The sequence below is a fragment of the Carex rostrata genome, chromosome 12, assembly GCF_964058835.1.
Source record: "Carex rostrata chromosome 12, lpCarRost1.2, whole genome shotgun sequence".
NCBI classification, from domain to species: domain Eukaryota; kingdom Viridiplantae; phylum Streptophyta; class Magnoliopsida; order Poales; family Cyperaceae; genus Carex; species Carex rostrata.
In genome coordinates, this window is record NC_135929.1 from 2,510,555 (window position 1) to 2,525,653 (window position 15,099).

The 15,099-nt window shown below is 35.6% G+C and overlaps 2 protein-coding genes across 3 annotated transcripts; both read left to right on the forward strand.

Moving 5' to 3' along the window:
- The first annotated feature begins 650 nt into the window (after positions 1 to 650).
- On the forward strand, positions 651 to 3,992 carry ABI2 (Protein phosphatase 2C family protein). The gene is made up of 4 exons (XM_078312141.1): positions 651 to 1,998; positions 2,252 to 2,659; positions 2,778 to 2,883; positions 3,244 to 3,992. The coding sequence occupies exons 1-4, from the start codon at positions 1,408 to 1,410 to the stop codon at positions 3,597 to 3,599; spliced, it is 1,461 nt and encodes a 486-aa protein (XP_078168267.1). The 5' UTR covers positions 651 to 1,407; the 3' UTR covers positions 3,600 to 3,992.
- A 1,299-nt stretch (positions 3,993 to 5,291) lies between these two features.
- Positions 5,292 to 8,083, forward strand: LOC144563403 (zinc ion binding protein). Of its 2 annotated transcripts, none has more exons than XM_078312874.1 (6): positions 5,292 to 5,646; positions 5,754 to 5,828; positions 6,049 to 6,176; positions 6,691 to 7,093; positions 7,340 to 7,456; positions 7,869 to 8,083. In XM_078312874.1, the coding sequence occupies exons 1-6, from the start codon at positions 5,560 to 5,562 to the stop codon at positions 7,932 to 7,934; spliced, it is 876 nt and encodes a 291-aa protein (XP_078169000.1). In that variant the 5' UTR covers positions 5,292 to 5,559; the 3' UTR covers positions 7,935 to 8,083. The 2 variants fall into 2 exon arrangements, with proteins under 2 accessions (XP_078169000.1, XP_078169001.1); XM_078312875.1 differs by having other exon boundaries at positions 5,297 to 5,646; positions 7,343 to 7,456.
- The last annotated feature ends 7,016 nt before the right edge of the window (positions 8,084 to 15,099 follow it).

The window sequence follows — 15,099 nt, forward strand, 5'->3', positions numbered from 1 at the left end:
GTAAAGTCACGCAAAGTTTGAGATATCTCAGAGAATACGAATTCGAGTCGACAGAGGCGCAAAATCGCCAGGTCAGTGATGTAATCTCATGGTCGATATCACATCTATCCAATTCAAGATCTCATCTCAGCCGTTCGTTATGCATAGGGGTCGCCAATTTGTAATAGTACCTGTTGATGGATGGTGCGTGAAACACGGAAATTACTTATAACCTCACGTGTCAAAGAGCGACCTCCTCAGGGGCAGAATAATAAACTTATAAAGTTGCTTCGTTTTATTTAGTGGCAAGACGGATCTGCAATCCACCGAAGCCGGTGGAATCGCTGTTCGCTGTTTGTTGACTCATCATTCATCAGTGGCGTACTCTGATTTAATTGAGCGGGCCCTGGTGGCGGAACGATCTGTGGTCCCCATATACATCCATTTGTGGCTTGAAACGTGTAACGAATATTGTCCGTGCTGTTTCGGACAAGACAGCTGATCGCACGGACAGTTGGGATGCTGTCAGCGCTCGACACCTGTCTTTTCTCTTTCTTCTTCGTCTCCATCTCGATACGTCTCGTTTCGCTACGCGGACCAAATTAATGTCCCCAGAAATCCCAACTTCTTTTTTTTCCCTCTCGTTCTTGATTTTTCCCACTTACACAGCCTTTGGAGTGGAGGTTGCTTTCCCTCGTCTCTCTCTCGTTTTTTTTTTCTTTTTCTCTCTCTACCACGCCTGGAACTGTTAAAGCGAGGTGAAAACGAGTCCGTTGCCCTCTCTCTCTCTCTCTCCCCGTACTGTTTATCGTGACTGTTCCTAAGCATGATAGAGAAAGAGAACTGTCCAGGAGCATTCATTCGATCTCTTTATCTGATACATCTCTCTAAAATCTGAAATCCAGAGAGAGACGTGTTGCGTTGGGAGAAGGGAACAGAGATAGATGGAAAAGCTTGCAATCTTTTCTCAACTTCTTTTTCTTGTGATTCCCCTATAGCCTCCTATTATACTAGGTTCTTCTCCTCTGTCTGTTCCTGCTTATTACCTTTCCCTTTAGTGTCTCTCTACTTATAAATAACTACATCGAAGGTCACTTCATTTTCACTTATAGTGTTATAACATTTAATAGTTTTTCTAGACTAATCCCGTATTCCCGTCGAGCACTAGAATTCCTACTTAAGGAAGGACCCCACTTTACTTCCACAGATCTGGGTCTATCTCGCCAAATTCCCTTTTCATACCTCATTTGTAGGGAAATCCAGTGAAACCCGTGATAATATCAGGGGAGGAAAAAGAGGGAAAATTTCTGGCCAGAGATGAAGAGACGGCGGAGGCGGCAATCAGCCTCCGATCCCTGATGTGATTGCTCAATCAAGCAATAAAAGAGGAGAAAAGGGAAACGAAGTCAAAGAGTTTTTTGTGCATTAATGGAGGAGATGTCCCCTTCCTTGGCTTTTCCATTCAGAGTTGATGCAATCAAGCTTGTGTCAGAGAATCCAGGTCCAGATACAATGGCCGAGGACTCAGTTTCGACTCCCCCAGTCACTGTGTCCATGGATATAAGGCCCAATCAGCAGAACGAAGAAGAAGATTCGGTATCTGTCAGCAGCCCTTGCTCTGTCAATAGCGATTGTAGCAGTGTCGCGAGCAGTCTAGAAGACTTCTCGGTATTTCTCTCTGACGGGTTCGAACCCGGTATCAGCAGCGGTGATATGATAAAAGGTGCAGATTTGCTGCCTCCCGTGGAACGGATGGAGCTTAGAGATGTTCCTAGTCCTTGTCCCGGTCTGGCTCGAGGAAAAAGTGTCTTCTTATTGGAATATGTGCCGTTATGGGGTTTCACTTCAATATGTGGTAGAAGGCCTGAGATGGAGGATGCTGTGGCAGCTGTGCCGAGATTTTTTCAGGTGTCACTAAAGATGTTAACTGCTGATTTGCAAATAGACGGTCTGGATCCCAATTCATTTCGGCTGCCTGCCCATTTTTTTGGGGTCTATGATGGCCATGGTGGTGCTCAGGTACAACCTGTTTGCCTTTATTCCTTTTTTTTTTCTTTCCCATTTCTTAGTTCTTGACTTCTGATTTTGTAGTTCGGGTGTACGGTACTTTGCACTCTGTTCCTTATTAGGATTATGGTTTTGAGTATTTTAGACCGGTACCTTATCTTTCATGGTTCATACCATTGGTGAACTAATATTCATTTCTTGGATCAGTGATATTTCTCCATTTTGTGTTAGTTCACTGTTGTAATTTGTCATTGCTTAATCACAGGTCGCAAACTATTGCAGGGAAAGAATGCATGTAGCATTGATGGAAGAACTAAATAAGCAAGATGAGTACTCAGAAGAGGCCAGTACCAGCATTAATGCTGCAGTTATAGGTGCCAGTAGCTCCAACACTGTGCCTGATTTCAAGAAAAAATGGGAGAGAGCCTTTGTAAATTGTTTTCAGCAGGTTGATGATGAAATAGGAGGCAAGTTACCAAGAGGCAGCACACAGACCACACTGGCAGCCACAAATTTAGAGGGGGCATCGGATCCGATAGCACCCGAGACAGTGGGTTCAACTGCTGTTGTCACTGTTATTTGTTCTTCGCATATAATTGTGGCAAATTGTGGTGATTCCCGTGCAGTTCTTTGCCGAGGAAAACAACCTATGCCTTTATCTGTTGATCATAAGGTACAGTCTGTGCTTCTGCATATTTAACTTTTTTATTTTAGAATTTCTGATTTTTGGGATTTTTTTTATCGTTGTGATGTTTTATTTATTTTCTTTTGTTGCTTTCGGGAAAAAAAAGCCAAATAGGGAAGATGAGTATGCTAGGATAGAAGCAAGTGGAGGCAAGGTCATACAATGGAACGGGTACCGCGTGTTTGGCGTACTTGCTATGTCAAGATCTATTGGTACGCATTTGGTACCAAACTGTTACCAGTTCTACTATTTTGTTTCTATCATTGTTATTATATTTTGAGATGGAAAATATTTTAAACCGTAATTAACCCTCAATAAAATAAGCCAAATAACTAATAATGAGGATGGTCTGTACTGGATCTAGTAGCGTACTTCATTGATGTCCGGTATTGCAGTGCCCGGTCTCCACAAATTAGAAATTATTAGATGTATTGTTTCCATAAAACAAGCATAAATGTTTACTTGGTTGAGTACCAACTGGGCTTGAATAGTCACTAAATTTTAGACAGTCCGAGGGAAGTAAACCTTCTCTTGTTGTTCAAATAGTAAATACTATATTTATTATTTCTCAGGAGACAGATATCTGAAACCATGGATTATACCGGTACCAGAGGTCACTATCTTACCACGTGCAAAAGATGATGAGTGCCTTATTCTAGCAAGTGATGGTTTATGGGACGTCATGTCGAATGAAGAGGCGTGTGAAATGGCCCGAAAACGTATTCTACTATGGCACAAGAAAAACGGTACTGGTACTGGTACTTCGAGTACTTCCTTATATGAAAGGGGTGGTGATCTTATGGATCCCGCCTCTCAGGCAGCAGCCGAGTACCTTTCCAAGCACGCCTTACAAAAGGGTAGTAAGGACAATATAACAGTTGTTGTCATAGACTTGAAAGCTCAAAGAAAATTCAAATCCAAGGCATGAGATGGATCTAAATTTTTAAGGGGTTTTTAAATCAGAAGTAGCTCTTGGATTTAAGAGTGCATGCATTAGGGATTAATGCCTCTGATGCTGGATGGAATTATGTTTTTTTTTTTCTTTTTCTTTTTTTCTTTTTGAGTTTTAGATTGGCCATAAGCTGGCGATGTATATTTCAGGGTTAGTAGGGTAAAAAACAAAACTGATATGTTAAGGGATGAAGTTTCAAACTGTGAATTACCCTTCTGACTTAAGTCATCCAGCTACTAAGTTATATTTTCTATTGTGGGCCTCCGAGTATTTTTCAAGGCTCTGTGGGGTTTAAATGTGCAAGTTCTATAATTTTTCAATTCTTGCACTTGCCTGCCGTTTCATTAATTCAATATAGTTAATTTTGGATACCAAGACTTTATCTGAATTGTATTTAACTCTCAAGTTACTAGTTGTTTTCATGGTTCTTCTCTCTTTTCTTTTGCAGTTGTATTGATTGGGAGCACTTTCTCTGTACCTTTTCGAGTTAGAGAAATTGATTATTGTGATATGATGAGGATTGAGATGTCTTTATTTTGTATGCCTCCATTTTTAATAATAATATAAAATTTAAAATTATAATTATAAAATAAAACCTTTTATGCTATTTATATTATTTTTTCTACCCCCATATGAAAACTTTTGTATTTTGACCTGGAAGCAGCTAACAGTCTCCGATCCTCAGTCCTCTGAAAATATTCGGACTTTTTACATTAATCCTATAAACAAGTTCATTAGATCTGGTAATACTATGAAAACAATCCTATAAACAAGTTCAATGGATGTTCTGCAGATGAAACTGCGTGGTCCTAGATGAAAACGCTTGAAAGCTGTTAAAAATGCGTGGTCAACAAACAAAGTACAATTGAAGTACAATCGGTAGTTAAACTCGGGACCACCTTCTGTGAATATACACGTATTATCCTATTAATATACAAATATTATCTTATGAATATACACATATTATCATGTGAACATACACATATTATCTTGTGAACATACAAATATTATTCTGTGAACATACATATTGTACTTGAAATTATGGCAGTTGAAAGCGCGTGGCCGAAAAAGTACTTTGAAAGCGCATCGGAACTAAGCTAAAAAGAGAAGGATTTTATCCGCGGGGATTTTCGGAGGACGGTAGCCCGGTAGCCCGGGGGACGTTACCTTTTCTCTTTTGACTTTGCTATGATGAAAATCAAGAACTAGACAAAATTAGCACCAATTCTTGCACTTTCCTATCGGAATAAACTCAAAAATATCATAATGTCTTATGTACCTACACGGCTACACATAGACATCATAAACCATATCTGGAAAATCTTTGCAAGTAGCATCGCAGAGGCATGGCATATAAGCATATTTTTCACTTTTGTAGTGTTAAAAGGAAACATTTATAGTGTTTGTGGGGCAGTACATTTTCTATAATTGCAGCATCCATCACTATTATTCAAAAGGTTTTGCTGCTTTTGCAAGGGATACATGCCAAATAATATCAAAAAAGGAAACGGAATATCATTAAGATATCAAAAACAGAAAAAGAGATGCCTTGTTGCAAACGAGATCTCTCATGCCCACTTTCTTTTGTGCCTGTATGTCGGATCGGACCTTAATGGGCTGGCTATTCTAAGCCCATTGACCCCAAATCAAGTAACGACAGTTCGAGTGCGATCTAATGAAAATAGGATACTGTTCCATTAAACCCAAGAAAACCATCGATTTCGTGCGTTACTTGTTCTAATATTATCTGTGTGGCGGGTCCTTTTTAAGTGGTAAGAAATGACATGTTACACAGACTGATAGGAGAGTATCACCTTTGAGAAACGCCAGAGATTCATCTCCTTCCTACCAAAACCAAAAACCCTAGTAAAGCACGCCGCTTCGCTAATACGATTTCTGAACCAAATAGAGAGATAGAGAGAGAAGGAAAGAGACAATGGTGTGGTTTCAGTGCGAGGACTGTGGAGAGGAGCTGAAGAAGCCCAAACTCGCTGCCCATTTCAACAGATGCTCCGCTTACAAGGTATGATTTCACCAAAGACTCTTTGGTTCGAGTTCAAATTTGGATTCCTTGGTCTAATTGACCATAATTTGTGATTTTGCCCCCATTTTTATTTGGCGAATTTGCAGCTTTCGTGCATTGACTGCGGAGTGACTTTCGATCAAGAGAGCGTAAAAGGCCACAATCAATGCATCTCTGAAGCGGTAATGTTTTATTTTTTATTATTATTTTTTTCTGGCTCAAACATCTCTAATACTGCTAATTTGGTTATTAGTTTGTCGGTGTATTTTTCAATTGCACAGAAGTTTGAAAATATTGTCACTTTTAAATACACAACTAGTAAATAGTGATAATATCTTACAGTTTTAGCCTTGTTAGTTGTTATGAATGAAAACAGGTTTGAGGTATTTCTTTTATTTATAGGAAAAGTATGGGCCCAAAAGTCAAGGCAAGCCAGGGAGCACACCACAAGCAAAACCCGATAAACCAAAACCAAATTCGGATGTGGATATAAATGTCGGCTTGTCAACTCGACCTCCATGGGTTTGTAGGTAATCCTCTCTCTCTTTTCTGTTATCCTAAATTATTGTGAATCTATTACCTTTTGGGAATTGTGTGGAGAAATGATGCTCTTATCTCTATGAATTGACCCCCCTCCCCCCCCAATGAAACCTCTAGTGGGGCATAACTGGTATTTTCACTTTTCAGGGGTATACTAAAATAATATTTATGGAGTTTTGTGGGCCAGTATTAATGTTTCTCTGGTAGAATATATCAGTTATCCTGATATGACTACAGTGTGGCCTGGTGAAGAGGCATGTCATTTCTTAGCGAAATTTACAGCGGCCAAATTACATTTTAAACATGATTTAATGCTTTTAGTTTCAACATAAATTGAGTCTTATTTCTGCCTGAAATCCTTTTTAGATCAAATTAGACAAAAAGGAAAAACATGTCATTGTGAACTGGTTTATTATCTAATTGCCATGGTATTGTTGGTTGTCTATTTGTTTGAACAGCTTTTCTCAGAAAAATAAATGATTGATATATTTAAATTCATTACAGTTTATGCAATACAACAACAACTAGCCAGCAAACCTTGCTTCTCCATGCAGATGGGAAGAAGCACCGTGCCAAGGCACGCGCTTTTCATGCGAAAAATCAACCTGCAGGTGGGACACAAGAATCAAATAGTGTGCCAGTATCACCTGTGGATGCACCTGTATCCCAAACTGGCGAAATAAATACTGCAAATGGTCAGAATCATTCCAACGGAGATTTAAAGGGAGAAGAGAGAAGTGTTAAGAGAAAGAGAGAAGATCAGAAAACTGAGGAGCAGAATGGGCAGGTTGTAGAGGCTGAAAAGGTGGATAATAAATTTGAGAAGAAAAAGAAAGTCAAAGTAGCAAAAGAGGATGTCGATAATGAAATCAAATGGAAGAAGATTATTACGTCGATTTTAAAATCGGTGAGCCCCATACACGGAAACAAATACCATTTAAGTGAATTTTCATTTAATCAAATGAACACAATTAGCAATAACACCTTACCAAAGGAAAAGGAAAAGCCAACTATTAAAAATATAATATAACATGTCAGTGTTGTCCAACTTTCATACATTTTACAATTTTAGATCTTATAATGAATTGTACTGGAGTTCTAGATGTCTGATTGTATTTTTGTAATTATATATATTTTCTGGTTTGTCTTGAAGCAGAAGGCCGATGGAGCTATGAAGATCAAGAAATTGCAAAAAGAAGTGGTTAAGTCACTTAGAGAGCGTGGTATCACAAAAGATAAAGATCAACTCCATGATGAGTTAATTAGCAAGGTATACCCCCCCCCAAACAGAAACTGACTAATTAGTACTAACTAGACGGTACTGTTATTAAAATCTATTGGTGCCTGGTGCACAACGAATTCGGATCCAGTGATGTAACCCAATTTTTGGGTTTTGGATCGGGACCGTCCGATTCGAATCCGCGACGATCTAGCCGAAGTGGAGGCACACATCCCGAATAACAAATCTGAATCTTGAGACGATCTCGAGCAATAGATTCAAATCGGACGGTCCCAATCCAAAACCCAAAAGTTGGGTTACTGTAGGGGATCTGGACCCGTGAACAACATTCCTAATCAGAATCACGTGATGCCTGGTGCATACTGGTTTCCATTATTATCTGTCATAATTTGAATTGTTTATAATTAGATTTGTTCTCTGTTTTCCTTTTTACCTCTTTCAGATAAGTTCTAGCTCCCGGTTTTTGGTTGAAGACAAGTATGTCAAGCTGGTGGTGAAGGAAAGCTAGGAAAGCTAACACTATTTTTTCTTCGCTATGATTTTTTTAGTTATTTGTTGAGAAATTCTTGAGAAATGAAAGAAATTTTGATAGCTTCCGCAGCCATACTGTGAACTTTGGTGGAACATAACTTGATGCTTCAATTTTTATTATTTACAGAACCATTTTAATTTTCTAACACATGCACACATGCATGCCGGTTTTCTTGTTTATTTTGATTGTTGCAAAGGTTTACGGGATGGGAGTAGGGGCTGGTCCGATGCACAGTCGGAGCCGTTCGAACCGTGTCAAGATCCATGCATACTTGATCTACATAATTGAAAAGATGTTTGCACAAATCTTGATGCGGATTGAATAGCTCCAACCATGACCTACCAAATTTGGCTCTGGGCTCCAACTTTCAAGTGGAGTAACAAATGTAAACATGTATCAATTCATATCAAATTCATTAATTTGTACTGATTTTAACAAAAGTACACTAGGTTTTCTGCTAATATATATTGTTTGAATTTACCTATCACAAAAATGTTTTCAGCGGTATTAGAATACTAGTATCTTGTCTGTGCATTGAAACGGAAAAATATTATAAGAGAAGAAAAAAACACAGATATATTTTCATATTTTTTTTGATTAAATGGCATATTAAATGACATCTATACATAAATAATATTCCTATGTGACATATTTTTTTTACACGTAAATAATATTCCTAAATGACACATTTTTTTTAAAATCTTTTTGATATATTTTTAGAAAATAAATCTCAAACAAAATGTCATATTAAATGACAAATAACATTTTTGAAATGATATAAAAAAATAGAAAGAAATAATGACATACCAATCATTTATCAATCAATTCGAAAGTTCCTTGAATGATATTTCAAAAATAGAAATAAATAATGATCAATAAAAAAGATGATACAATTTGCGTGTAAAGAGTTTGTGTCTAAATAAATTTAGATTTCTATACGTAAAAAAATATAAAAAATATGTATAAAATCATAATGTTTTATTGGAGAGTTGATATTCAATCATAAATTTTATGGAGATTTTGATAAGGTGGGCCAAAGTATATAAATCGGAAAAAAAAAAATGCACACGGAATGTTTGGAACATCATTTTCTATCAACTCAATAACATCATTTCTACAACCGAAATTATATCAAGTTTTTTTACTAAAAAAACCCGACAACGATATCTTGAATGTGTTTGTATACAACTAAAAATTCTAATCTATTGTATCTCAAATTCTCAATACAAGCGAAACGACCACAAAAACTCGCAGGTCCCCTCAAAATATAATCATATATGCGTACAAAGAATTGCGTGTGCTATTTAAATAAACCAAATCGAATTTGGGACAAATATAATAACCTAAAAATATAAACCATTGTTATAAAAAACTTTTCATATTTTATTGAATCAAACGTGAATAACAAGAAATAAAAATAATACACACATGCGCATAAATATAACTTGTATAGGAGAGTACGGTATCTTTCTTCACCAAGTCCGTATTACACAGACATCTCATACAGAAAGGGACAGAAGGAAATGAAATAAAACAAGTTCACATCTTCTGAGGAGGAAGTGTCACAGGCGCTCAGTGAATTACCAAAGGAGAAATCAAGCGGCCCTGATGGGCTACCGGCCGAATTCTATCAGGCATTCTGGCAAACAGTAGGCTCCGATGTGCTTCGGCTAGTTAGGACTGCCGCAACGGGCAGGGTATCCCTGATGCGATTAAACAAAGCGACAATTACTCTCATCCCGAAAAAGAGAAATCCGCAGGAAGTGGCTGGCTATAGACCTATAAGTGTGATTAACATGATCATCAATCTGGTTACGAAAGTGCTGGCTAATAGGCTTGAGAAACACATGCCGAATTTAATTTCGGCAAACTAAACGGCTTTTATTAAGGGCAGGTCACTTATGGATTCATTCCTCTCGGCAAGGGAATTTTTGGCATTCTGCACAAAGAAGAAACTATCGGCGGTTTTGTACAAGGTGGACTTTGCTAAAACTTTCGACTCAGTTGATTGGTGTTTCCTCACTAACCTACTGATTGAAAGAGGCTTTCCGCCAAGATGGATGGCAGCGATACTAAACATCTTGAGATCATCAACTTCCGTGGTCAAAGTTAATGGCATCCGGACAAGTCATTTTCAGCATCAAAGAGGTCTTCGACAGGGATATCTGCTATCCCCTCTCCTTTTCAATTTGGTAGCAGACTCCCTAAACACCTTCCTGATGAACAACAGAGTTCTTATGCCCTTGCGTGCATTCTTGGATCCCATAGCTATCCAGTTCGTAGACGATACCTTGATCATATCAGAAGCCCACCCTAAAACACTAAAAATCATTAAAAGAGTCATCAAAATTTTATCTAAGTTGAGTGGCCTAAAGCTCAGTGAAAGAAAAAGTACAGTGGTACCAATTTCAATTCCTCTACATCTTCACCAAGTAGTTAGGGATATCCTGGGAACTCTGATGTCTTAGCTTCCCACTACATACCTGGGATTGCCTCTGACGGTAAAAAAAACCAAGAAAAATCATGTTTCAACCAATGATAGAAGCGGTACAGAATAGGATGGAAGGCTGGACATCGAATATTCTGTCATACGGGGGTAGGTTGACTCTAATTAAAGCAATTCTTTCGGCAATGCCGTTGCACTTCATGCAAGCGCTCAAAATTCCTGTGGGAGTAATTAAGCACTTGGATAAAATGCGACGTAACTTCTTGTGGAAAGGAAATGACACGTGTAAGGGCATCAATTGTCTAGTGAACTGGGCTAGAGTTTGTTGTTCAAAACTGAATGGTGGTCTGGGAATCATAGACCTACGGGTACAAAACGACGCTTTGTTAACCAAATGGATATGGAGAATGGAAAAATAGTCGAAAGGGATTTGGTCTACGGTTTTAAGGAGTCTCCATGGTGTAACACAGGTGGCTCACCTACGTAATGATACAAAAGCTTCATTTTTCATTAAGGATCTAGCCAATCTGGTACACTTCTACAACGCTCCGGTAAAAGAGTGGGCGAGCTAGAATGGCGATGGACTGCATCACGTTCATTCACATGTTCATCGCCCTATCAAATGATGAATGACAGAGGCATCGTTTCCCTTGTGGGTAAGAAACTTTGGAAAGCGAATATACCAATGAAAGTCAAAGTTTTCATGTGGCTGCTTTTCGAAAATAAGATTCTGACCCAAGAAGTACTAATAACAAGAGGGTGCACAGTCACAGCAGGTTGTCACATGTGCAACTCTTCAATGATGGAGACAAGGGACCACTTGATTTGGGAGTGTGGGTTCGCAACTACATTCTAGACTGGGTTGTGCACATCCCTCAACATTTCGATAAGAAGAGAGGGGATATGGTAGAGGAGTGGATAAAAGGGCAGTCTAATTTGCCACTGAGACTAAGAAAGTTTTGTATTACAACTTGGGCGGCAGGAGTATGGACCATATGGAGAGAAAGAAACAGGAGACACTTCTCGGGAGACCAAAAATCGGCACATCGCCTCATAGCCTAGGCAACGATTGAGGCTTCTGAGTGGCTGAGTCATGTGTAGCGAGAAGTTCACTCATCCCTAATTTAATTTTATTTTGTTAGAGATAGGATATTCTATCTTTTGTAATATTCTATACATATTGAGTTGTGACACTAGTTAGGATCCTTGTATCTACTCCTTTTTAATGAAAATTATTGTCCACGGCCCTTGCCGTGAACCATAATAATAAAAAAAAAAAATTCACATCTTTTACATCTCAAATTAAAAGCAAAATTTGTACGCACAAGTCATATATAACTCACCTTGTCTCTATCTCCTTCTCTTTCCCTCCATTCACGCCTTTACTTGTCTTTGCTCTCTTGCCTTTTCTTGCGCAACATAACCTAACATTATAGGTCGGATTTTAATTAGCACACCCCTTAATATTGAGAGCGAGAGACAATATGAGGGATTATTTTGACATTCGTTCATTATAATAATTCCAAAATAAATATAAGCTATATCAACAATTTGAGCATGTGTAAAGTTTGAGTAATGTTCAAATTTGAATCAGTAAGGGTTTCACAATTAATTGAAAACAATTTCAGCTCCAATTCATCTCTGACTTGACAAATAAAATATCATTTGAGTTCGATCATTTTTAAAACTGAAATTATCAACCACATATATATAGAAAGAATAAAGCTTAGGTGCAATAGATAGCATAATGCCTTCTGTGCTATTGTCTCAAAACCTATTATATAAACTTTAAATTTCGATTTATGTAGCTCAATAAATTAATAAATTGGTTATGCAATGAACTTGCAGAATACCAACTTATGCTATTTTTGAAAAAAATTTACTATTTTTTATGATTTATGAAAGATGATAAAAAAATAACTTAAAAATAATTTTTTTTTTGTCAATTTTAGACTGTTTTTGTCATCTTTCATAAATCATAAAAAATAATAAAAGGGTTTCAAAAATAGTAAAAGAATAATTTTTTTTGTCAATTTTAGATTGTTTTTGTCATCTTTCATAAATCATAAAAAATAATAAAAGAGTTTCAAAAATAGTAAAAGTTGGTATTCTATAAGTTCATTATAAAACCAATTTACTAAGCTACTTAGATTGAAATTTAAAATTTACTAGTATCATACCCGTGCGTTGCAACGGGGACATACTATAAGAAAAAAAATATCAATAAAAATAATAATAATTATCCAAAAATTAAGACACATATTAATAGCTCGATTCGAATCTAATATCAAATATCGTACAACAATTCAATATCGACATATAATATGATATCAAAAAACATAAATAAAAAGTGTTATCATGTGTATGTATAGTAATAGGATATACACACACACACATATATTATAAGAGAAATATATATTCACACACACGTTCCAATTTATATTTTTCTTTGTTTCTAATTTATATTCCTCTTCTTCTTTGTTTCCAATTTAGAATACACACACATTGATATGTTATATATTGAAAATATATTCTAAATTGCCCACAACAATATGTATAGAAACAAAGAAAAAGAAATAAGGAAATAAAAAAAAATTTCCATTGTGATCCATACAGAAACAAAGAAAAAGTAAGGAAATAAAGAAATAAGAAAATGGAAGGTGGAGTCTTCTCAATTAAAGAGAAGAAATATGGAAATAAAGAAATAAGAAAACAGATAAATATATAGCTAAATTTCAGAATTTGTTTAATTTTAATTGTAATGTATCGTGCAGCAGCACATGTGGTGAGTATGTTTTTAACTAAATTTAGACTTCTATACATAAAACCGATGCATTTAATCAAAAGAAGACCAATTATGTAATTGGAGGGTTGAGATCAAATCCGAAGTTTCATCTTTCAATCGTAGCCGTCGGCAGATCGGACACCCAACGTGCTTAATAATAGAATGGAGATACGATAGATTTTTAAGATAATAACACGAAAAAAAATTATGCTATCTATAACACTCAAGTCTTACTCATATAAAAATATCAGAATTGCATCTTTACAATCAAGGGCAGAGCAAAGGAGGCATGCTTCCCTATGATTCCCTATGAATTGGAAATTCTTATTTGTTTTCCTATATACCTCATATTATTTTTTCGAAATGCAAATACCTTTTGCTCTCCCTCGTAAAATTAAATTAAAATATATTAGTTATTCGGACTCTAATTTTAATTTTCTAGTAATGTAATTTTAATTTTAAAATATATTAGTTTAATTTTAAAATATACAATTGATGAGCCAAAGCTTCCCTTAACGTAAAATTGACTAAACCCAGCCCTTTTATGTCAAGTATCGTGTTGTTATCTTTCAAGAAATTGGGAAGTATGACGAGTCTTATTGTGTTTTTTTATTCTTCAAAAATACGAGAGTTTATTAATAGACACAATCGTTGCTACCATAATTAGTTTTTAGTTTAATGGTGTTGTTATTAAATGTATTGACTCTTATTCAGTGTTTTAACTTTGTTTGAATAGGATTTTTTTTATAAAGGTTGAGATCAAGCCATTTAATTATTTAATATCTCTATTATTACAATAAAAGATTTTTTCAATTCAGATTTTGAACTCATTTAATTATTTAATATCTCTATTATTACAATAAAAGATTTTTTCAATTTAGATTTTGAACTCTTGACATTTACATAAGAGATCATATAACTTTGCCACTAAAGATTAATTCTTTGTTTGAATAGGATTCATCCGGCACCGAGTTGAAAAAAATGAAGGATTGAAAAATTCAAAATTTTCTCAAAAAGAGAATTTATATTGATTTTGATCCAACCAACTTACATATGTACTTTATTATTTAGTCCAAGCTTTATATATTTTTATATTGTTTATTATTTTTCTAGATAGATAGAAAATCACTTGATTTAAAAAATCTAGATCATCTATGGTTTAAAAGAAGAGGAGGGTTCAAATGTCTCCATTTTTTGTGCCTCCATCATGCCTCCATTTTTAAAAACTTAAATAATTCAAAGTTTAAAACTCAAACGTCAAAATAAAACCGTTAGATGTGATCTATATTATTTTCTCTATGTGTTCATAAAAAATTATCACATTTTGATTTTGCTTTTATATGAATCAATAAGTTGAAAAATCAACGTCTAAAAATTATCCATATTAGTATACATTTTTACAAGCTCAAGATGACAACCAAAACAAAGTTGAAATGCCATTATTTTTTACGCGTACATAGATAAAATAATGTAGTTCATATCCAACAGTTTTATTTTGAATTTTAAGATTTAAATTTTGAGTTATTAAAGTTTTTAAAAATGGAGGCGTGATGGAGGCATAAAAAATGGAGGCATTTGAACCCTCTCTTAAAAGAAAAGTAGTGATGGTATTTTCATTAGATAGTCTAAAAAAAAGTTCTGGACATCTAAATTATCTTTTATTTTATTTTTCTATTAGGCAGTCTAATTTTGAACTTGAATAATCTGTGCTCGAAAGAGTTTTTTTTCCAATCAATTTTCTTCTATTCTATTTTCAACTCAACTTAATCTGTGCTTCACCAAGTCAAAAACGGCAGGTTTTTTTATTTAAAGGAAAAAGAAAATTCAAAAATAGTGAAAGAATTTGCTAGATTTTAAGATATAAGAAAGCCGTAATGGTTTATAACATCCAGTGATGTTATAAACCATAA